At 39.6% G+C, this 25,412-nt stretch overlaps 1 protein-coding gene across 2 annotated transcripts in view; it reads right to left on the reverse strand.

The window, feature by feature from the left end:
• LOC124272268 (dachshund homolog 1-like) overlaps positions 1 to 13,844 on the reverse strand; it is a 90,286-nt gene extending 76,442 nt beyond the window's left edge. For both annotated transcript variants that reach the window (XM_046707433.1, XM_046707432.1), the window contains exon 1: positions 13,346 to 13,844. In XM_046707433.1, coding sequence (XP_046563389.1) covers positions 13,346 to 13,809 — 464 coding nt within the window. In that variant the 5' untranslated portion in view covers positions 13,810 to 13,844. The remainder of the gene's footprint in view (positions 1 to 13,345) is intronic.
• Between the last annotated feature and the right edge of the window lie 11,568 nt (positions 13,845 to 25,412).

The raw sequence follows: 25,412 nt of genomic DNA on the forward strand, positions 1-25,412 counted from the left end.
ACTTAACTTCGGTGACCTTGTACACGTATAATGTTCTCATGACATAGACCTCGAGCAATCTGAACATTCCGTCAAACTGGGTTATCTAAATAAGGCTTCTGGGAGCTGAATGTATCCGCAAGACACCCACATATACTATCTACCTCTGTTAGGAATCAAACTCGTGGCTTAAAATTATGTAATGCAAATTTCCACCAGTGGAATTGTTCAGCTACACCCTTCACCATAAGAAAATGACTCCAGTATCTCACGGTAATATAAGGTTGGCCATGGCTTCAGTATCCCACAGTATAATGGGGATTGGCTGGACACCATGACTCCAGTATCCCACAGCAAAATGAGGATCGGATGACCACGATTCCAGGCTAGCTATTCTCAAAACGTTCGTAACTCTACGAACTTCTTAAGCCCATTCTGAACACATTGGCTACGATCAAAGTTAAGAATCCTTAGGGCTACGAACGTTTCGAGAATATGGGCCCAGTATCGCACAGAATATTAAGGATTGATTGGCCATCATGACTCCAGCAAGTACGTCATCGTACACCTATGCCAACTGTGTCCCTTTACCATACATAGTCGACCACTGGTTACAAGCCGCCAATATGTACCTAATGGTTGACTATGGCATAAAACAACATTCACTCACCTACCCAGTAATATCGTATAAATTGCTCATAGTTCTTCTGCAGAGTCATTTGAATCCAAACCTTTGGGTATCCACATATATTTCTCTGCCACAGTTCAAGGTGTCACACAAATAAATGCAAACTGACAATGATAGCACCATGTCTTGCAAAACGAATCGTCTAACCTACCTACTAGCCTACCCGTAAGGTGTATGTATATGATCAGATCCCTGTGTTTGAATATGATCAGATCCCAGTGTATGTATATGATCAGATCCCTGTGTATGTATATGATCAGATCCCTGTGTAAATATATGATCAGATCCCTGTGTATGTATATGATCAGATCCCAGTGTTTGAATATGATCAGATCCCTGTGTATGTATATGATCAGATCCCAGTGTATGTATATGATCAGATCCCAGTGTATGTATATGATCAGATCCCTGTGTATGTATGATCAGATCCCTGTGTATGATCAGATCCCTGTGTATGTATATGATCAGATCCCCTGTGTATGTATATGATCAGATCCCTGTGTATGTATATGATCAGATCCCTGTGTATGTATATGATCAGATCCCTGTGTATGTATGTATATGATCAGATCCCAGTGTATGTATATGATCAGATCCCTGTGTATGTATATGATCAGATCCCAGTGTATGTATAGGATCAGATCCCTGTGTATGTATATGATCAGATCCCAGTGTATGTATATGATCAGATCCCTGTGTATGTATATGATCAGATCCCAGTGTATGTATATGATCAGATCCCAGTGTATGTATATGATCAGATCCCTGTGTATGTATATGATCAGATCCCTGTGTATGTATATGATCAGATCCCTGTGTAAATATATGATCAGATCCCTGTGTATGTATATATGATCAGATCCCTGTGTATGTATATGATCAGATCCCTGTGTATGTATATGATCAGATCCCTGTGTATGTATATGATCAGATCCCTGTGTAAGTATATGATCGGATCCTTGTGTATGTATATGATCAGATCCCTGTGTATGTATATGATCAGATCCCTGTGTATGTATATGATCAGATCCCTGTGTATGTATATGATCAGATCCCTGTGTATGTATATGATCAGATCCCTGTGTAAGTATATGTATATGATCAGATCCCAGTGCATGTATATGATCAGATCCCTGTCTATGTATATGATCAGATCCCTGTGTACGGGTGTGTATATGATCAGATCCTGATATGTTCATTTTACAAGACGGGTGGGTAAAAAGGTCTTAGTTCATTTGTGTTGTTTCATAATTAATTATGGACAAAGCGAGACATGCAGAAAACAGCCTAGAACATGTGAGAACACCCCCCCAATGTTCTACAGAGAGGAACAGATAAAACAAGGCTGGTAGAACACGTGATATGTTCATTTTACAAGACGGGTGGGAAAAAGGTCTTAGTTCATTTGTGTTGTTTCATAATTCTTGTTATATGTCTCGAGCAGCGATAAACCTGTCGTTGCGAAGACTGTTCTTTCTCATAGTTTTTATCGGCTAACTTACGAAGACAAGCCCCCGTTTCCTTGCAACTGTACCGAGAAACTAGGACCCTATGGTGTTACTTTCAACACGCCACGGGCAACCAACATCACGGGCAATCACAGATAAGTAAATCCAATTGAAACAGAGGGAATTAGGTGTAAATGGGACTTATATACACACTCATGACACCAGACAATAACTGTAATCGCTCCACCTCGTTCAGCCCCTCGTAGCAATTTGTCTGATTGCCGGAGTTAAATTCAGGAGTGCTAATTACTCTCCAATCCGTTCTGTGATTATGTGTGAGGATTTTAATTCCCAGGTCGGTAGAGTAATGTGTCCATTTCTCAGATAAGACCGTTGTTGATCAAATAGGGAACCCATAAACACGGACATACCGCAATAAAATTACTCGTAACTTTACAACTTACAAATTTAGGGTATTACAATGGTCAGACGGGCTGATAAGTGTGTATACCTTTTCAAATGGATGTTCTTAATTGTTGCTGGTTTCCATGGTTACAGGTGTCTAATTGTGTGACTGTCGACTGATTGAATGTGTGTTTATTTTATCTTGTCCGGAGGTGGAAGGTCACGGGAGGAGCTCTGGATTTACGACCCTTGAGAAGGAGGATCGACTCCAGTGTTGTTGTGTTTGTGGACACAGGCGTCTTCTCTATTGTCAGGTTGAAGGTAGCTACGACCTGATACAGTTGTCAGACTAATATTGAACAATTAGAATGGTCATCTAAATCTTCAAATGTCTTCCCTTATCACAGTCGGACAATCGCAACGCCAATGTAAATCTTGAGTTATCTCTAGGTTTGCAATCACCCTTGGTTAGACGTTAGGAGAGTGGTATTGCTGAAATGGTGAGATCACTTGATAGTACAAGCACGATTGATGTCTTTCAGTTTTCAATTAACAGGAACATTATTCTTAGTTCATCTCGCACATTAACCGCTACACTGTTTCCATCTATTATAACGTCAACTCAAGATATCAAACTAGAAACCTACACTGAAATTATCTCATTGTTAGCCATTCAGTTCGAGACGACAAAACAGTGTCACGTCTTTCCACTTATCTGGTTACGTACGTGAGGAAACTAAATGTTTCAACTCGAATAATCTCGGAGTTAAGGGACTTACAGATTTCGAATATCTGAGTTATCAAATCCTGGAAACTTTAGCCTTTCGTTTCACACTTATACGGCCGTACTAAAGGGCTAAACTATACAGTTATACGGTCTTTAGACCAGGGTTCCACTAAACAAGAATATGATCTTGCTAACACAAGAGTTCGACTAAACAGTTCCATAGGCTTGCCAGCTCCAGGACTCGACAAAAACGATACAGACTTTCTAACCCTAGAGTTCGACCAAGCAGTTGAATAGCTGAATAGTTCCATGAAATTCTAATGCAGTGTGGCTGACGTTAGGCATCCACTACAAGTTATACAACTTGAATATTCCTGCTAACTTCAGAGTTCGACTAATCAGTTGAATAGTCTTGCTAACTCCAAAGTTCGACTAAGCAGTTGAATACCCCTGCTAACTCGAGTTCGGCAAAACACTCATGGAACCTCAATGTTCGTAGATGTGAGTTCATATTACATCCCAATATATAGTTAATAAAATCCTTCCAGTCAAGATAATATGCTAATACTGTTCGATAGAATACACGTTGAACTCCAACGGTGGACGTATTAACATAATACCTCTCTAATCAAACTGAAGAACACGATCGATTCAATAATCATCCATGTGTGAGAAAAGGACTGTCTTATACCAGCCCCTGTCATGGATAATAACACACATTTCACTTTTATTCGAGAATGTGCCATTACATAACTCACCTACATCCCAACTAATAGGCCCCTCACTTTACAGCGTTCTGACCCGCGTCTCAATCCTCAATGCAATCAAAACTTCTTACATCCAGATCGACTCGCGACATTTGAGAGCGTTAATGGTTACTATGGTAACCTAACAATAGGACCATATGTACCATGGTATTAATAGCTGCATACAATAGCTGTCCTTTGCGGCATTTCGCTAATATTTCCAGTGTATCTATTCCGTTTTATTGCTGGGACGGCGATAATCATTAAACTGACGCCAATAAGAAAGGTATCACGATAGATACGATTAGTCGTCTCTGGAATCACAACACAATGAGCACTCACCCTCGGTGTCATAAACCGCCAAGCGGATCAGTGGCAGGTTCAGTGTTATGATATGAAGTGATCTCACTCGAGTAGACCGACATTTGTTTATCTGCAGTACCGTTTGGCTATCCCCTGTTTTATCTTACAAGTGTTTGATAATCGAAGATTACACTTGAATAAGCTGTTTATACCCTGACATTAAGCCAGGGGCATTTGACTCCCAGTGTCAGGGACAGTTGTTTTTTTATCTAACCGTTTGATTCAAATGCTCGAATGTACAAACTTTTAAAAAATCCTTCAAAAGAGGCCTGTCTATACAAGTACAAACGCGCAAAAGGCGTCGTCTATCCGGAGAATCCAGTCGATTAATCTCATGCACAAGATGGTTAGCTATGGTACGCAAGTTTAAAACAGTGTCTTTCGCTCCTACGCGATATGGCTTAATCATTTTATAACTCCAAACCGCAAATTCTATCAATGCGCAAAAATTGATCTCAATTTAAAGAAAAACGGCCACGAAACAAGATTGAAATGTTCACGATCCACTTATTCTACAGGCTCTCGTATGAAAAATAACTTTCTCTAAAGCGGCATCAATCCAAGCATTCAATTAAAACTCGAAAAATCGGGTGCTCCATTGCTTTTCACCACATCAAATAGAGTCAACAAAATCGGAAAACCTTTGTCCTCGCACGACAATTTCCCGTAAAAAAGGCTTCTGACCGCTGCAAGAACAGCGCCTAATTTGATACAGATTAAAGCATGTTCAGGCGCTGTTTAATTAACTCCGGCGACCAGTTGAGCCGAGGTCCAGTCACCAGATCGCCAGCAATGTCAAGCCAGCGCAAACTCTCTGTGTCGTTATCTTATCACAGAACCAGCAACGTGCTAATTGTAAGCAGACACGGCCTTGCTCTCGCGGTGGTTCACGGTGTTGAGTCGTAATATCGGTTGTCGAGGGCTCTTGAAAAGAGCCTATGCTCTTTAACTGTCTCGGTGGACGGTGTTGTAAATTGTCCGTCACGGGAGTCGAAGATAGTGAGAGAGGAGTATATAGCATACTTGAACTTCCTGTGGTGGAATGCCGAGTGCAGTTGGCATTGAACAAGGGCAGATAACTCTAATTACTGTTTCAAAAGCCTCGTAAGCGCCGCTGGACATCGATAAAATATTTAGAGGTGTTTGCACTGTGACTAAACTTTGTTAGATGAGCCCATGAGATCTTTATGGATAAACTTTGAGGATTCTTTAAACATCAGTGCAGATGGCACTGTATGTGAAAACACCATATAACGATCGAGTTGAGCAATAAACTGACTTGATTCCAGAGTCAACCTTTCAACGAGTGGAGTACGTCGACATATTTGTAGTTACTTTATCCGAAATACTGTCTCAATTTATGTAAGGGTTTCTGTTGTGAATTTTGGATATTTTCAACATTTTTAGCGTGTGAGCTTTGCTGTTAGGCAACTGCAGCATAATTCAACCGAACAGTCCGCACATAAGTTAGACTTCCATAGTATCTTAGAAAATAGCAACAAAAAGTTGTAACTTTAATCGAGATGATTTACATGTCTGGAGACACCACGGCACAGTAAAATATATTCCTTTGTTTGTCGTGATGTACATTGTTTTAGAAGTCTGCAAATATAAACGACAAAACCCTTTCCATAAAATGTTTATAAAATGAAATGAAGATAAACGACAAAACCCGTTACACAATCCGTGCTGGAGCAGAACTCGGTGTTCTTTTTCAACTATATCAAGAGCATGTGTATAGAATCACTATTAAAAAGTGACGTAAGGTGTTTGCGAAAAGGTGAGCATATCCGGTTCCACCAGTGGCGCCACCATGAGAAATCTCTGCTAAAATCAGATTACACTGTGTAATTTCGACTACATCTATGTTTTAACATGTATGTAGTTTTTTCAATCCTCACGTAAGGTGTTGAATGCAAACTGTATGTATTAGGTCGTTGTGTATGCGTCACATATACCTTCTCAACACTCGAATGACAGTATAATACGGTCCACTGAACACCGAAGAAACAATGCCACTTCTTTAATCCCAAACTAAATTGACGCTTTAATGTAAACATCTCATTCTAAATTACAACTCACCGAATAATCATGAATTTGTTGCCGGAGAGTTCATTAATTTTAATTTTTATGTACAACGTTTTCTACTCAACACTATCAACCGATCCAGTAAAGCACTGAACATACGATGGTTGAATTAGTTCAGAAACATGGTGTAAATTCAAACGAACTACATCAACTTATAATTTTATAATTATTTTAATGTGTGTTGGAAGGTTATGTACGGATCAACAAACCGATTTCATTTTAATAAATCTTGTTTGTTAAAAATTAAATTATTTATTTACAAGAACTGAGACTCCCTACTTATTGATTAAGGGGCAGAGTTATACAGCTTCCACGCGATTTTGAATGTCACATAAAATCAAATGGGTGTTGTCCAACACAGTGACTGTGTTCATTGGAGTAATGCCATTATTGTAAGGTAAGCATTGGCATCCGTTCATTGAGCCATTACTACAAAATTGAATAATAATAGATTAATGAATAATAGATTAGACGCAATTTTATGTGACAGTCCCTTGTTTATTTAATGAACATATCACGTCCTGAGCTGTCAGGAAGATGAGTGAAAAACCATGTTTATTTCAAATATTGAAGAATGTCAACACGATCTTTACCTCGAATTTATTATTTCATATTTATTCAGGTAATCCAGCCTGATGATCATATTGATAAGAGAGTAAGTAATCATCTGATCGTAAGAAGATGCTGGGTTACATTTCACGCAGTTATTGACCTTTGTGAGTTTTACATCTCCTAATCAAAACAGCCAAGTTCTTCTTTAGCCGGATTTTCATTTCATTTGGAGTGCATCTGAAATCGGCCCTTCATAAAATGAAATCTGATCGGTTTGAAAGCAGGACGGGAGACAGTGGGGAGTAGATTTCCTTTCTACTATGTCCTGGAGCCCCAACCATCTGCTGGTGCTGTTTACAACCCCAACAAATTCAGACAGTGTTTCCGAATTAATGAACCGTCCAAAACCTCTACTGTGTGTAGGTAATTTTTGTGAAGCTTTTCAAAAGCACACAGACGCAAAGGAAAAACTTATGTTAATGATGAAGTATGCTCCGACCCTTTGACAGAGAAACTTGAAACCTTTCTGAAAAGAAACCCTCGCGTTTTGTGTATCGTTCATGTGTTTAAAATGATATTCATGGATAATGATTCTGTTTCTGCCACAACAGGAGATCGGAGGGTTTCTGACAGTTCGCGACGGTCGACCGAAGATGTGAAAAAGCCTGCTGATCCGATGTATTTATCTCTTCTTTTCAATAAGACAATTTCTCTCCTCTCTGTCCGCTGGGGGCCCAATAGTTTTCAGCCACAGAATTGATGGGAAGAGCTCTGTAACTATTTTGTAATATGATTTGGAAGCATTCGCTCAACGGCCACCACCGACAGTCCCCCAAAATGTTGAATGCTGAACGATCAGATTTCTTCACCCAAAGACGACAATTCGCTTTACAAGATTTGATGAGGAACTACAAAGCCACAATGGAAATTCCATTTTGATAATTATTGTCAGTTTTGCCCACGACCATAACGATATCGAGTTGTTTCTTTCAAAGAACGCCCAAGTGGCCTTTTTACCAAGCAGACGACAAAAAGAGGGTAGCAGACGACAATAAGAAAGGTAGCAGACGACACTTGGGGATGTAGGAATCATATTCAAACTTTAAATTTGAAAATCTAACTTAAATCAGGACACAAAATAAACTATATTATCCATAATCGACATTTAAGTTAAATGAACTTTAACATAAATTTCGCTACATTGTGTAGTTAAATAACCGTTTCATCCCTTTCGGATGTGTTACATTACAAACATGGGATAATTTAACAGAACGTTAATGTAATTGAATAATAATGAACATAGGTCATTGAATTGATTATTAGTTATTTAAATTGCGTTTGGTTTATGAATTATGATTATTCGGTTGGATAAGTGTAATCTACCTAGAGTTCCATTGTCTTATATACGTCTATAAGTAAATACATGTTTACAGAAGGATAATGTTCATATATTGGTGGAGTTTTAGATTGTGAAGATTAATAGATGCGTTTGGTTTTGTTCTTTTAACCCTTTTTGACATGATGAAGAGAGGGCAGCATCAGGGCAGCACCAGGGCAACATCAGGGCAAACCCAGGGCAAGAACATGTTAAGGCCATGTGATTTGAGTAGCACTTGACAGGTTTCTAATCCAAGAGCTCTGTCGACAAGCTTTTGTTTGATCAAAGGACGCATCAAGATCGCATCATCATGCATAAAGTCTTAGTCAGTATCATATAGATATAAAAGATTACTTAAAATCCGCTCCCCATACCGTCTCCTCAAATAACACCAATAACACTCGAAATGTTTCGAACCCAGTCACGTTATCTCGAATTAATCGCAAAAGAAATCCCATTATTTTATATTTAAAATCCAAATCAATTTTTTCCCAGTCGAGAAATTTTATTTTTAAAATGAACAGACATTTTAAAAGGATCGTTAAATAATTCAAATGTAAGTGATACACGGGTTGTATAAAACCAATAAATAAATAATTCATAATCTCTAAACATGTATTCAAGCGCGAAGTCATGGATGAATTTCTTTAACACTAACATGTATTGAATCCGCCCAGTTCAGTGATGTATTGTACACACCAAACAATACGTACATGACTGCTTGTGATTCCGCGTCGAGAGCTAGCTATTGATAGTATGGGCGTTTAGACCCAATATAAAGACTTGGAGATCATAACTGGGGTTGCTGTGTTTTCATACAACTATAAGTAGTGTTTGTGGAGTGTGTAACTCATTAAATAGTTTACGATTTTAATACATTATTTGAAAAATTAATAACTACCCCATTCTATTTTAAGTCACACATGGCCGACCGCAGAGACATCTTCGATCGCGCGGAAAATGACAGTGCGCTATGACTTAATTGATTTATGAAAATCATAAAAGAATGAAATTGAAATGTATTAACCTTGTTCTTTAAAATGAAACTATTTCTGATATCCAAATCATCGGTTTCTCTTAAAGCCCTTCTGACTGTAGCATTAAAATTAACATAGTATGCCAGCTTGCAAACCCCCCTCATAAAATCCTGTTAGCAATGAAATATTCTTCAAAGGGAATTTTACAGAATGTATTAATACTAGGCTTGTGATCTAATTATGTGGGTGAAGACATTAAAGATTGTCTCTTAGCTAGAAATCGGACCGAGGATGGAAAGATGCTTGTTGAATTAAAGGACTTGGGGGATGGCTATCTTGTTGAGATGCTGATAGAGACTGACCGCTCGTAAACTATGAGCGAGGGGTATTTAGTTTAATGATTGATCTCAGAGAGAGAGAGAGAGAGAGAGAGAGAGAGAGAGAGAGAGAGAGAGAGAGAGAGAGAGAGAGAGAGAGAGAGAGAGAGAGAGAGAGAGAGAGAGAGAGAGAGAGAGAGAGAGAGAGAGAGAGAGAGAGAGACTATTGACAACTGACAGGCAGTGACAATGTGAGTTGTGCATTGTTTATCTACTTAAATCAGCCAAATTGCATTTGCAGATTCAGTCAATGTGTTTATTGTCGAGTACCAATCTGTGTAAACCTGTTGCAGAAACAATATGTTGCTGCTTTGTGTGTTACTTGCCTAACAGAATGAAGAGAGAATGAGTCACATGTAAACATTAAGTGACTCTCTCATGCAATTGTCACAATAAACAAAACATCTGCGGCCATGTGATTACACTTGTTGTAAGTCCAAAAACGGAACAAAGGTACTACGGAACTTGCAGTTGCAATTGTAGAAATTCGAAGAACTTATTAACATGTGTTCTTGTCAACAAATATCTGTATATACCTTTGTATCTGTACTGATTACTCATAAAAGAAACAAAGAGAATAATCCCTTTGCATATATGAACTCCCATAGTATCGATTATCAATCGATTATCAATCGCATATATGTTGAACTTATTCAATTTCGGGGCAACACTACCATTACATTAATGGTAATTATAGAACAGTGTGTTAACTGTGTATTGCCTCTTTGAATTCATAGTCAGGTAATAACAAAAAGATTGAACTTGAAGTTAATTTATTAAAAATTCACAAAATTTATTTGTTTGTAGAAAAACTTTCTTCTTAAAAAACAAGATACATTTGAATAATAAACCTGTGAGCGCCACGAGAAAATAATTCAAAATATTTAATCTGTTTCTGATACAATTTATTTAGTGCAATCAATGATGTTTCGGCTGTTAGCACCACGTCTGAGGCGTGTTGTGTGTCTCAGTTCGAGCTTGTCAGAAGCATGCAAAATATGGAGGGTGCGATATGAAATCATTAAATCAAGAATGCAATTACTTATAAAACAGTCTCACAACAGCTTGTCATAATTTCCTTAATGGATAATACATGTGTAAAATCGATATATGGAACAGAAGGATATTTTATGAATCAATATTTCCCGTATGTGTAAATCGCACTCAATGTAAGTGTCTTTTAAACATTGATATGCACGTGTCTGTGTCTTGCTATTTTGATGCAATTAAATATCATTTAATAACCATCCCCACATCTACATGATTAGAACCGTTGTGCTTTGTAATCTCAATATGAATATTGCTTGCTTTTCAATCAGAATGTGGTTCCAGTTTGAAATGGACATATCGAAATATACAACCTTCAAAGTGAAATGAACATCCTTTTTTAGTTATATACATAATTCGTGACAACAGACAATGATATTGATTAGTTCTGTATGCGAATTGCGCGCAATATCAAGTTCAAATATACATTGGAAGTGGTACTTTGGTGTTAATGTAGCCAATATACTTTACAAATATATTGTAAGAAATGAACAATATACGAGCATTTATATTATTGAGTTGTTAAATGTCTAAAGGGTTCTTAATATTAGTCTCATAATGGAATTTACATTGTGAATAACAAACAAAACTCTTTTAACTGGGATGCATATTTCATGAAATGTACACCTTTGTACAACTGGAGTACATCTCCGTGAGCCGACAGGACAGAAATGCACATCTTTAGATGTAAACACCCACCGACATTAACTAGAGAGGATGTACATCTGTGCAAGGGGGATACATTTAAGACTACGTCGACTAGCTGGTCCTTAAGGAGTTCACGACGCATGTGACAAAATCACACGCGTGAAATATGTTCGTTGTAGTTGGGATTAGCTATGTAAGTTTTCAATCCCTCATGAATACTGAAAAACACCTTTTAGAAAACCTATCAAGCGGGTTGTATGTACTTGTTAAATATCAATGACAGATGTTGGTGCTGAGCTATATGATACGTTGTACAATGGACGGCATATTTACATATTTATTACACTAACTGTAATTAAGACTTGAATTCTATAACGTTGATTTGTTATGTGTGGGTTAGATTTATGTGTCTCTTAGCTGTTGTTGTCAACTATGCGCATAATTCACCCATTCACTGTCTCACCATTGAATGTGGCAGGAATTGTCAAGACAATTAAGCATTATTTGACGTTGAAATGTAACACACATTTTGCTTTGAGATATGCAGATGAAAAGAGGTTTGGATAAAAACAACCAATTGAAAATAACGATTTATATATTCATAATTCCTTCAATATTTATTAATACTTACAAAAAACTGTTTGCTTTTGTGTGTGTCATTATCAGTATGACACTTATTTCGTGTTGATATTGATACAAACATCAATAATCAATATTGCCAGTCTTCTCAAGCAATACCTGCAAACAATTATACAGTTGATAATCAGTAAAGATTATCGCATATCTGATAACTAGACAAAGACGGTGAGGATGAGGGTGCTTTTGTTTATGAATGTGTTACATCACTCTGATCATAGATAAAGGTTGGTGTTGATGACAGTTTGCATTTGACTTATTCGCTGATGTCGACTGATAATAGAACAAAGGAACAGTTGTCTATTTCAAATGTCATAAAAGCGCAGCAAATATAATAATTATTCTACTTATTTATGAATCAGTGATACACAAATACAAGTTCAAAAGAAATATTCATTTTGCTGTTTTAATCAATCATCATTTGTATCATTCATTTGACTGAACTACGGAAATAATTATTTATTAATTACTGAACGTATTTCATGTATATTGCACTATCCTGCGTGTACATTGCAGAGTAATTTGTGTATATTGCAAATAACGACACAGACGTTTCAGCGATGTTCATATCTGGATACTATCTTAGATAAAAGTAATTCATCAGCAAACAAATCCCTGTTGCATTTTTATCATATTTGACATGGCTATCTTATCTCGGCGCGGTATAAACAAATACCATTCGTCTTAAGTCGAATTAATTGTCTGATTAGCCGTGAAATGTACTCGAGGACGTGTTTGTTGGTACACATCATAGCTTTAGATATGGCAATTAATACGTCTATCTTGACGACTGGTTATTATTATGTAATATTTTCTAATACAATTACATCAGAGCACATTGCACTAATTGGACAACACATTTCAGGGCTCTTGACATAGCTTTCATTGATGTCGTATTGTGTCAAGCATATGTCAACACCCATCAAGGCTGATGTTTATTTCAATCAACTTTGATTTATATTGATATATTTCTTTTAAAAAAGTCATGTAATGCTTTGTTTATAAATAACAAATCAAACACGAACATGTTTTTTTGTTTCGCGATGGGAGATGTCGTGACCCGCTTTACATACTCATTTATGCATGTAAATAGCAGTTTGAAATGAACATATATCTATTTCACAGTTGATACACATGAACTACTTAACGGCGTGGTACTACGCAGCGAAATAACAGAATGACACTGTCAATCAAAACAAATAGATTAGCCAAGCTGGGAAACACAGAGATAGCGTTATGTCCACACGAAACAACGAAACAACAGGGAAACATCCACAAGTACTCACCTTGAGTTGGTACAGTCGTCATATAAAATATCAAACTCCTTGCACGAGATAAGTTTGCATCGGTTAACCCCTGGTTGGATTGCTCCAAGTCCTCGTAGGATTCGAACCTGCTCCACATTGCAAACAACAGGGGTTATGTCCAAGCGTTTCAGTTTGGTGTACACAGTATGGAGCCCTCCAACGAGGTGTTTGAGGAAAAGTTCAAAAGCTTGGGGTAGACATATCAACTCACGGCCGTCTACCATAAATGCTGCAACTTTCGCCCCACGGTATTCGATCAATTTACACACATTGTTTTCGGGGTGGCAGGCTACCGGTGGGGGAGAACTGTACGTCCCTGGTTTCTGTAGCTTGCTCATCAAATTCAGGGGGTTGTGTCCACTGGGTGTGAGCCCGGGGGTAGGGCTAGGCTGGGTGGTCATTTGATGGGGTAAGACATGGCTTGGGGACTCCATCGCGATCATAAGCAAAACGTCCTCACCACGAGTGAAGCAAGGGGGATTCCACACTATGATAAATACAATTGTATTTATGCCTGTGCCGGGGCCAGCGTCTAAGCCACGCCCATCCGGCGAGCTTTCCTCTCAACGCGCGGCTTAGCTGTCAATCACGCTTACCGTCACACTCTCAAGTCGCGCTATTTCCACAAATCGTAAATGCTATGTTCCTGAGTGCTTCTTGTCCGGCTTATCGTTGTATTGTTGTTGATATTTATTAAAGGTACAGAGTGAAATCGTGTGAAATGCATGATTAAAGCTTGTGGTTCACTAACGATGTGTTTTGGGGAGAACTGTATTAAATATCGACCCGCATTGGCCGCTTAACCCTGAAATGTGTTACCCGGCCCACCGAAAAATATGTTGTCGTTTGTTGTCATTTTCACGAGTTCATTTTATCTCCTTTCCCGTCGGTTCTCAGGAAACGGGTTCACGTTTCTTGGATTTTGTTAAACGTTTATCAATAAAAATTTAACTTTGCACCTTCTAGCTTCAACCTCGTCCTTGGCGAATTCGACAGCTGTTCTTGTCGGAAACTGATACCCACCAAATCGAAGGTATGACAGGGGCTGGCTTGAATTGTTGTACATATCACCTTCGTCCTACAGACGGTTCTCAGTTCAACGTTATTATTTGCATCCATGAAATAGACTGCCATGTCGATTCGTCATTGTTACAAAAAACAATTTGCAAAAATATCAAATACCGTTTAAACCATTGATTAAAGTATAACAGTTGAAACTCATGCACAATTAGAATCCTGTTGCGTGTGGCCATGAGTGTCCAGACATATTAAATATAATATCTGTTAAATTGTATTAAATGTCTATAGTTCCCATTTACATTAAATTCAATCTCCATGTCATTTAAACAAAATACAAAAATCCACCAGTTGCACAGAACATTAACCAAATTCAATACGTATATGTGAATTAATCATAAACATATATGATTCATACCTTGATCTAGACATAAAATCTATCACAGTGCAAAAGGTTTAACAAGTTTTATAAAACTGTGTTTCTAGTCAAGTGTGAATTATGGAAAAGTATGTAAATGTTATTATTAATATAATCAATCCTTCCCTTTTAACAGGATCAATTGTTCTTTTACTTTGGTATAATCAGTTGTTTTCTTTTAAGTTAATCAATGTTTTTGCCTCTTAATACAAGTAATACTTGTTCTTTTCACATGGTCAATTTTTCGCATTTAGTTTATCAATGTTGTTCTCTTTCATTTTGATGACGTTTTTGTGTTTCAAGCTAAAATGTTCTCTTTAATGTCAATCGATTGTGTTTCTCTTTTGATATACTAGTAAGTAATTTTTGTTTTCTTTTAATATAACGCTTCCTCCTGCCGCACCGTAGCTCAGTGTTTGCACGAAGTCTGTCACAAACAATTATGTAATAGTTTGTTTTCTCTCGTGTTTGCTGCAGACCAACTCCGAGATGTTGAACTAGGTTCCCTGAGTCTAAGCCGGCCTTTAGGCACAACCATCTTATTAGTTGATTACATGCCAAAATTATACGTTGAATAAAACCCAAACTTACTGAAAATCGCGAAATTTGATGAAACAATACTGCCTATTGATTTCTTCGCCCTCGCTGTTCACAACGACAAACTGGTTCAATGTCCCTGCAGTTTCGTTGAAACAGTTTTAGCAGTTTCCAAGATGTTCGGGTAAGGTTTTAAAAGTTGTTAGACGCCAAGGGGCTATAAAGACACAATTAAATCATTTAGAATTACAATGGTTTGAAAAATGTCTGAATCCTGTCTGAATTTTTATTCTCATGACATTTCTGACAAACTGATTTCGAGGCAGCAACATTCTAGCGAAATTATCAAAATATTTAAGAAACGTGTACATTTCATGTTGATTTCAAGGCTGTATAAACTTAGATCTTGACAGATTGTCTCAAAACACGAGTCAAAAAGGAAAACATTTGGTTAATCGATCTGCAAATACAAGTCTCGATTTCCTACACTAGCTTAATGCTGTAAAGCTTGCGACATTAGCGCGATGCAAGGTTTTCTCTCAAGCGCCAGCTATCACGAATTAAGATATTGTTAATCTAACTTTGCAATCTGTTGCAGAGTGGAAAAATTATCGAGCTAAATGACTGATCCCGAAGCGACATCGGGAAATTCCGGAGTTTCCCGAGCAACCGGTCCCTCTTTAATCCAGCGTCGCGTCAGGACACAGAGAAATGGTCAAACGATCGATAATCAAATTGTTGTATCTTGTTTTCGAGAAGGGTTACATCACCTGTCATGCAAAACAGCATAAACCCGATTTATATTTGAGGTGAAGATAACTTTCCTGGCATGCATTTCGTGACACGCGTGTTTGACATTTGAAGGACAGGAAATGCACGTGAAATTGATTACCGTTTACACAGCAGATTAATCTTCCCCTTATGTGCCCAGTTATTGTGTAAGCTTCTTTTTACTAGTGACATTTATCCACTTCGTGCTAACTACGTTGTATAACGCTATCCTATTAAAACCAAAAAATAAATATATAATAAAATATATGCATGCTGTACTTGAATGAGTGGCGGGTGTCTCTGGTAGTGGAGAGCCTGCTTACCCTTTTCGCGACCAAGTGGTGTCTTCAATAACTTTCAGTGATCCATTTGTATACATTTCACCACTATTGTGGGATAGTTTTGGCAGATAGATGAGGCTGATTATTCTCTGACTTTCGAATAAAAACAATATAAAAAACTGTTCATTTCCTGCGGTTTTGAATGATAAATTCAACTTTAAAAGATTCAATTGAAACTCTTTCTAAATCCGGTATAAGCTGTTAAAAATATATTAATCGCAATGCGCACTCAATTACAAGTACGTGTGTTTAATCATTCCAGTGTTAAAAATCATTTCCCGACACATTAAGAAGTTGAATGTAAAATCAGTGACACAGGCACACAGACACTTCCCCTGGAATATTGAAATTTATCACATCCCAGACTCCGAAACTACTTTTTGTGATGTTCGTAAACAATTCATCAACATACCGAGTCTGTTTGACCTGTTGCTCCTCCAGCTACCTCCGTATCCCCCATCATCTCCGATGAAGAAACGTTTTTAAACGTATATAACAATTCTGATACATTTTATTACAGATATGTTTTAAACTTTACATGTCACTAAGTCACAGTTAGTTTTTATACAGTTTTAGGGCACTGTAAAGGTGGCAAGGTGTTTGAAAATTTTGACACATGACAGTTTTTATCAAGATTTTGGATGAAGATAAGGATGATAGTGACACTCTGCCTTATGAGATCACAAGAATCGGTCGAAATCTATTGAACCAATTTCTATTAGGATGTATAGATACGTAGGCATGGTTCAACATCCCAGAACCAGCTTCTTTGAAAATGAATCCATATAAGATTATCGTTTTCTCAGAATTAAGTAAATGTACCCCCTCCACCCATCATAAAACAATAAGTACATAAACAGCATTGCAGCTGAGGTCAAGGTCCGAGTGTCCTGGTCAAGCCTGCTAAGTTTAAAGAATCTGCTATGTGCAGTGGAAGTTTAAGATGAAAGAAATAACGGTGAAACTGTCTTTATACAATACATAAGCGTCCGCTGTACAGATCAATAAACATATTTTATATAATTTAAACATATACTTTCCATTTCTAAATCAAAACTGTTTTATAAAACAGCCGTCTCAAATGGCATATAGTGCTCGTTCCTTTATCGCCATACATGTATCATACCTTAAAAATTAGAAAGACAGAGTTCAGTGATTTTGTAAACACGAATCTGAAAAAGTTTTAAAAATATTGCTTTACTTAAGTCATCAGTTGTAAGAGAAGAACAAGTCTCATTTCCTAAGTGTACTTTTACAACTCATTCTCTGTTCTCAAATTTGTGAAATGGACTAATTTTCAAACACATCATCAACTCCTAAAACTAAGGAATAACTAAACTTTTCCCAAGTAAACTAAAACTAAATTGTCTTAATGAATAGGTCTAACAAGTCGGGCAAAAGAATACACGTGAAAACTGGATTTGACTGAAAACGTTATCCGAATTTTCTAGGTTGAAAACAGCCACCAAAACACTGCAAACTTAACGTCTAAAACGCAACAGTGATATCCGTTTCAAATTCATCACCTTCGAAATACTATTTCCTGTAAGCTTCATGTTTATCCACCATCAAACATTTGTGTTAGCTTTATTTTGCCGGACAGTTTACTTATCAATTGTACAAGGTTTGTCAATTAGAGCTAGGAAATGGGAATATAAACATTCCGATCCCATGTTAACCAATGCTCATGATGAATGTAGAATTGAACAGGCACTGTCTCCATCAATTAATTATGCAGACCGTCGCCAGTAATATTATGTTTCATCGCGTCCCGGAGAATTATTTTAAAACATGGTTTGAGCAATCGATAAATTGATTAGGAACCGACAACATGTGTTTCTATCATTGTCTGGGTTCTGAGGACGAAAGCGGTGACTTCTACTTTTAGCTTGCATGCAAAATGGTATTAAAACGGAGATTTCGTAACGTTCCCATGGCAATGGTTTTAAAATGTAAAAAACATGTTTGCACTTGCCAATATACTTACTCTTACTTACATTGCAGGCTCAACATAATTGAAATCGCAAACGTTGCTCATTATTCGGGATTAAATATATGTAATTTTATCAGGTCAGAAGCAGATGAGAGCTTGCTGAATATTTTGTCAAGTAGATTGGGTTCTTTAAGGCCGAACTGGCGGAAAACAATATAGATAAGCCAGTGTTAATCTCTCACTAATCACTCACTAATCACATGCATGCACATGCAATCATATGTAGAAGGGGTATGTCAATCAACAGTGCATTTGAGAACATGATTGATTGAGTGATTGAGCAAGTCGGCTGGGGGCTGAGAATACCACGTCCTCAAACAACTATACATCATAATTTCTTCAAATAATTTTGTCATGTTTTCGTTGAAATATGCCTAGAGCAGTTCCTATTTTAGTCTATGTTAAATCATACATAGATTTCTTGCACAGATATGTGAATATCTATACGTTTCCTAAACGGATTCTAAAATGACGTACGGTCACTTTTATTTATTATTTTGTTCATTGTTTGTTCTATTTTTTTGTTTAATGCCGTACTCAGCAATATTTCAGCTATATTACGGTTTTATTCATTGCGTGTTGTCTTTTTTCAACAAAAGAAATAAGTTGATACACTTTGCGTACGTAATGTTCTCCTAACATGCACTTGTGGATTATCTTAAGTTCAAAATTAGTCGTCTTTATTTAATTTGTTTTTGCTTATTCATCATTTGTTTGTCCCAGTGAAATATCGACCTAAACCAGAACATGATTGTAAAATATGACAACAGTGAGATGCGATTTCAGAACGAAATCAGCATGGAACTTTATGCGTTGTTGCACACATTAACTCCTACCCATAGCACGTAACACGTAAAATGTATATTTCTGTTAAAATGAAAACAAAATATCCTGACAAAAGATATACGTTGACACTATATTTCATAGCATCAGAGTAGATCGAGGAAACTCTGAGCGGGAAACCAATAAGTAACCATATATGGTAATGGGCGGAGTCTATGAGAGTATCATATCATAATCCAGAGATTACTGGTGCAAGTTCTAATTCAGGCCAATTTGTTACAAAATACTGGCAAACGAACCAACTCCATACTCAAGGTTAAGATAAGGTGCCTTCGCTATGATCTCATTATGCTAAAATAAACCCCAGTATTTAACGAGAGCCATCCTCTGACGCAGAAGTGATAAACCCAGGAGTTGATCATGGAATTATAATTTCATATGCTTATAATTGTGCCAAAGAATGATAAAACGAAAGTAAAAAATGACAATTCACCGATGCGCCATAAAAGTACTCCCTTTATCTGATTGGCATGAAGATTATTGATCTTGTATTGATCTGGTACTGCGGTACGTCTCTCTGAGTTGAACTGCGATATCCTTCTACAGGGAATTATGATCTGTTACCAATACTTTCGTGAAGTACTGTTGTACAGTACTGCAAGACACTGATAGGGATCATGTTGTACAGTCGGCAACCTGTTGTATAACGATTTTGCTATATGTCTGTGTTGGATTTTCTGTTCTAGTAATGTAGAATACAATTGATCAATATTTTACAGCATTTTTCCAAATTGATATGTTGTCGATTGTATACTCGATCAATATCTCGTTCTTCCTTGTTGCTGAAGCTATATTACGCGCAATAAGTTATAGAACACCAGATACGTTCGGACAGACAGGGGTAGCCTAGTGGTGAAACCGTCCGCTCATCTCGCTGAAGAGCCGGGTTCGATTCCCCACCTGAGTACAATGTGTGAAGCCCATTTCTGGTGTCCCCCGCCGTGATGTTGCTGGAATATTGCTAAAAGCGGCGTAAAACCAAATTCAGTCAGTCAGTCGGACAGATAGATGTGTTACAGTACTGCAGGGCACGGCCCATAACATAGACGGTTTTTGGCTTTTCTAGCATATAAGTAAAATGTAAGATCTAGTGTTCTTTACGTCTGGTGAGTAGTATATATCACCATTAGTATGTAATATATAAATGTATTATTGTGTGACCTCAATATGTAAGTGAATATGGTTACAGATGAGTAGTTTATGATTCAGTTGCGAGTAAAATTATTTCTTTTTAAATGAAATGTTTTAATATGAAATCATGAGGTAATTCGATATATTTTGTAACTTTAACAGCCTATCAAGTCTAAACGATCGCTGAATTTTCAAAGGGGGTGGGGGTGGAGTGGGGATCGAAGGACCTGGAGACATCCCCACCCCCTGGCTCCGCCAATGATATATAAAGCACATTGTAGTGACAACCCGTTACAAAGGAATTTTGCTTTACACACAATTCATATACGTTTCATATTATTTCTTGTTTTGTATAAACCTATTAAAGGTGTTCATTCATTTCTAGTAAAATATATGTATCATAGCTTTATGATAATTATGTTTTCAATGATGATGTTCACAAAATCATTCACCCGTTCGGCCATTACCCAGAACCCATCCGATTCTTACTGTGATTTATACTAAAGACTGGAATTGAATGGCAGTGACTAGTGTCAGTCCCAATACAATGCCACAAACGCATCCTCTCGTGAATGTATATACATGCGCATCTACAGCTTAATACTTATGTTTAGATTTTTTTATTACCCTGTCAACGCCAAATCATACATCACTCGTAACGAGCTTAGTAAAGAGCTCCGAACATCGCTATCAAATCTCCTCAGTGTATAGATTGACCACAAATGTCGTTCCACTGCCCTCGGAGCAAAACCCCCACGACTTTTCTCACTTCGTCACATCGCCGAATCATAAGCCGACGCGATGGATCAGTTTATTTCCATTTTATGTCTGAATGGACAGAACTTTTCTTTCATGGGCGAAAAATAAACAGCCATAAAACTGTCCTTCGCCCCAACGGTTCCAGTGAACTCCATACAGCGATGTTGCAAACTCCTCCACTCTGCCATTCATCTTGATCGGCGTCACCGGAAATCTTCGTCAAAACCCCATCAAAAGACAATTAAATTAATATCGAATTCATTGTGCGACATGGGGAGAAAGCTCGCTACATGTGTTAGGCGGTTTCAGGCTTTGGGAGGAAACTGGCGGTTGGGTTTTATGTTGAGGTGGTTTGGTACAAGCTCTTCAGTGTTTCTCTTATTTTGCAACATTTGTAAGAAATCATGGTTGTTAATAGACCGGGGAGGCTTACAGACTGGAAAATGTTGCTAGGAGGTCATCTACTGTTGGCACTGGTAAAAATATATAATGGTAAATTGTGCATTCCTTGAATAACGACCTGCGATCAGATTACCGCTGAAGGCGACCGTGATGAAGATAATGACCTAATGGTATTGGAGATATCATGGTCATAATATTCCCAAGGACGGTGATGACGTCCATTCATGATTATGATATTGATTTTGATTTTTATCAATAAATATCAGTCGATGACGATAGCGATAATAATTATGATAATGATGATGATGATGATGATGATTCGTTAATACTCCGATGATTATGGTACTTTTTGGTGATGACAAGTCGACGACTTTGTGGTTGTTGTTGTTGATGATGATGATGATAATGATGATGATGATGATGATGATGATGATGATGATGATGATGACAATGATAAAGGGGATGCCAATGGTTATGGTAATGAGGATTACAATGATGATGATGATGATGACGACGACGACGACGAAGAGAGATGCGGACGACAATGTTGAAGAATTTGAAAATGATAACTTTGGCAGCCCTAGTTTTAATCATTGATGATGATGATGAAGATGTTGGACATGAGGTTAACAGATTAGGAAAGGTAGTAGTGATGGTAATAGTAGTAGTAGAAGAAGAAGGAGCTAGGAGAAGAAGAAGAAGAAGGCGCGATGACAAAGAAAAAGATGGAGTGTTAAACGAAATGGTGGCTAAAACGACGACTTTGACGACGAAGAAGATGATCAGGAGGATAAAGACTATGAAGAAGAAAATGATAAATTTAATATGAAGATGACACTCCCTCTATACTTACATACTGTAACCACACGTGAATCACAAACACTTTGTGGAGGTAATTCCCTCCATGTTTATGAGTGACCGTTGAGGATCCAGCGTTGAAACGTTTCTTTGCCACCGTCGGCAAATAAAACACGTTACGGAATATATTTTACGTACTTTCCTAAAGTCCTTAACATTTGCACGCACCGGTCTTGTATCATGTCACACGTTATCAATGATGTTAGTGATACATCAGCATCAGGAACAACCACTTGAGAGAGGGGTGTTGACCTCATCACCCGGATATGGTAGTGTTGAACCCGTCCAGCCAACCCTGTAGCCCCCAACACAGAACACTACCCCGCCATAGCTAATCCGCCATATCATTAATGGTATTGATAACTCTGGCTATGAGAGAGAGAGAGAGAGAGAGAGAGAGAGAGAGAGAGAGAGAGAGAGAGAGAGAGAGAGAGAGAGAGAGAGAGAGAGAGAGAGAGAGAGAGAGAGAGAGAGAGAGTGGGGGAGGTGTTTTTTGGGGGGAGTGGTGCAGACAGAGTTCCGGGGATGCAGGGGAGTCGGGTTGGGAGGGGTGTAGACAGGGTTGCGGGGATGGAGGGGCTGACGTCGGAGGTTCGTGATGTGGTAACGGGTGGGAGGTTTTAGTGAGTGGACGCAGGTGAGAGTGGGTGGTCGAGAAGAGTGGAAGATGGACATGTCTAGATTGGGGAAGGTTTGGAGGTGGAGAGAGTTTGGTGTTTACACTGATACACATGTTTGGTAAGGATCGGGAGTTGTTCGGGTCCTGGGAGGGAGGTGGACGGGGTGGAAGGTTAAGATGAGTGGGGGGTGAGGTGAGTAGTGGGAGGTTAAGAGGATTGGTGGGTGGGGTGGGATGGGGTGCGATGGGAGTGGAGATGGAGAGGTGGGACGTTAAGTAGAGAAGTAGGTGGGGTGGTAGTGGAGGTGGATACGTTAAGAGGAGGGGGAGGTGGGGGGAGCGTAGAGGGGTGGGGCGTTTAAGAGGAGGGGTAGTTGGGGGAGACGAGAGGGGTGGGACGTTAAGAGGAGTGGTAGTTGAGGTGGAGAGGGATGGGACGTTAAGTAGAGAAGTAGGTTAGGTGGGAGTGAAGGTGGAGAGGGATGGGACGTTAAGAGGGTGGGAGGTTAAGGGGTGGGAGGAAGGTGGAGAGGGGTGGGACGTTAAGAGGAGGGATAGGTGGTGGGGTTAGAGTGGAGGTGGAGAGGGCTGGGACGTTAAAAGGACGGATAGATGGGGGAGTGGAGAGGGATGGGACGTTAAGAGGAGGGGGGGTGGGGTGGATGGGAGTTAAGGGAGGGGATGGGTGGGGGTTAGAGGTGGGGGTGGAGAGATGGGACGTTAAGAGGAAGGATAGCTGGGTGGACGTTGAGAGGGGTGGGACGTTAAGAGGAGGGATAGGTGGTGGAGGGTTGGAGGTGGGGGTGGAGAGGGATGGGACGTTAAGAGGAGGGATAGGTAGGGGTTAGAGTGGAGGTGGAGAGGGATCGGACGTTAACAGGACGGATAGGTGGGGGTGGGGGTAGGAGTGAAGAGGTGGAGAGGGGTGGGACGTTAAGGAGGAGGGGGAGGTAGAGGGGTGGGAGTGAAGGTGGAGGGTGGGACGTTATTAGGGAAGGGGAGAGTGGGGGGTGGGAGGGAAGGGTTGAGAGTGATGGGACGTTAAGTAGGGGAGGTTAGGGTGGTAGTGGAGGGTGGATACGTTAAGAGGAGGGATAGGTGGGGGGGCAGCGGAGAGGGGTGGGGCGTTAACAGGAGGGGGTAGGTGGGGGTGGGGAGACGAGAAAGGTGGGACGTTAGAGGTGGTAGTTGAAGTGGAGAGGGGATAGGACTTTAAGAGGAGGATAGGTAGGGGTGGAGGTGTGGAGATGGTTAGGATGGGACGTTAAGAGGAGGGATGGGTGGGTGGGGAGCGGAGGTGGAGAGGGGGTGGGACGTTAAAAGGAGTCAGGGGTGGGGGGTGGAGAGGGAGATGGGACGTTCAGAGAGGAGGGATAGGTGGGGTGGGAGTGGATGTTGAGAGGGATGGGACATTAAGAGGAGGGATAGGTGGGGTGGATGAGAGAGGGGTGGTAGTGGAGAGGGTGGGACGTTAAGAGGAGGGATAGGTGGGGGTGGGAGTGGGATGTTGAGAGGGATGGGACATTAAGAGGAGGGATAGGTGGGGTGGAGAGTGGGAGAGGGGTGGGACATTAAGAAGAGGGGTGAAGGGATGGAGAGGGATGGGACCAGGACGTTAAGGAGGAGGGGGAGGTAGGGTGGGAGTGAGGAGGATGGAGAGGGTGGGACGTTAAGAGGAGGGGATAGGTGGGGGTTAAAGGTGGAGGTGGAGAGGGGGATGGGACGTTAAAAGGACGGGATAGATGGGGGTTAAGTGGAGGTGGATGGGACGTTAAGAGGAGGGTAGGTGGGGTGGGGGGGGGAGGGACGTTTAGAGGTGGGGGTGGAGAGAGATGGGACGTTAAGAGGAAGGATAGCTGTGGTGGACGTTGAGAGGGGTGGGACGTTAAGAGGAGGGATAGGTGGTGGGGGGTTGGGACTGGAGGTGGAGAGGCTTGGGACGTTCAGAGGAGGGATAGGTAGGGGTGGGAGTGGAGGTTGAGAGGGATGGGACGTTAACAGGAGGGATAGGTAGGGTGGGAGACGAGAAAGGTAGGACGTTATAGAGCCGGAACCATGCCCAGGGGTGGGTGTGGATGTGTATAGAGGAGGACAGGGACCTGGGCGGGTGTTCAGGCTGTGGGAGGGTCGCTATAACTACAAAGGCACCCGCGTTATAACTCCTACGACCTTTCATGTGTATATTTAACTGTTGACATATCGCTCTTGAAACCCTGTTCATGAACGACATGAGAGCTGCGTGTCACCGACACTCAACAAATATTGACCTGTTCTCCGACTAGTAAATAAACATCGTATTTTTCGCTCTTTAATCTACCGGGCCAAATTGCGAATCGCTGTTTATATACACCAGTCAA

This window comes from Haliotis rubra, unplaced genomic scaffold, assembly GCF_003918875.1.
Source record: "Haliotis rubra isolate DU_JTF1 unplaced genomic scaffold, ASM391887v1 Scf168, whole genome shotgun sequence".
NCBI classification, from domain to species: Eukaryota; Metazoa; Mollusca; class Gastropoda; order Lepetellida; family Haliotidae; genus Haliotis; species Haliotis rubra.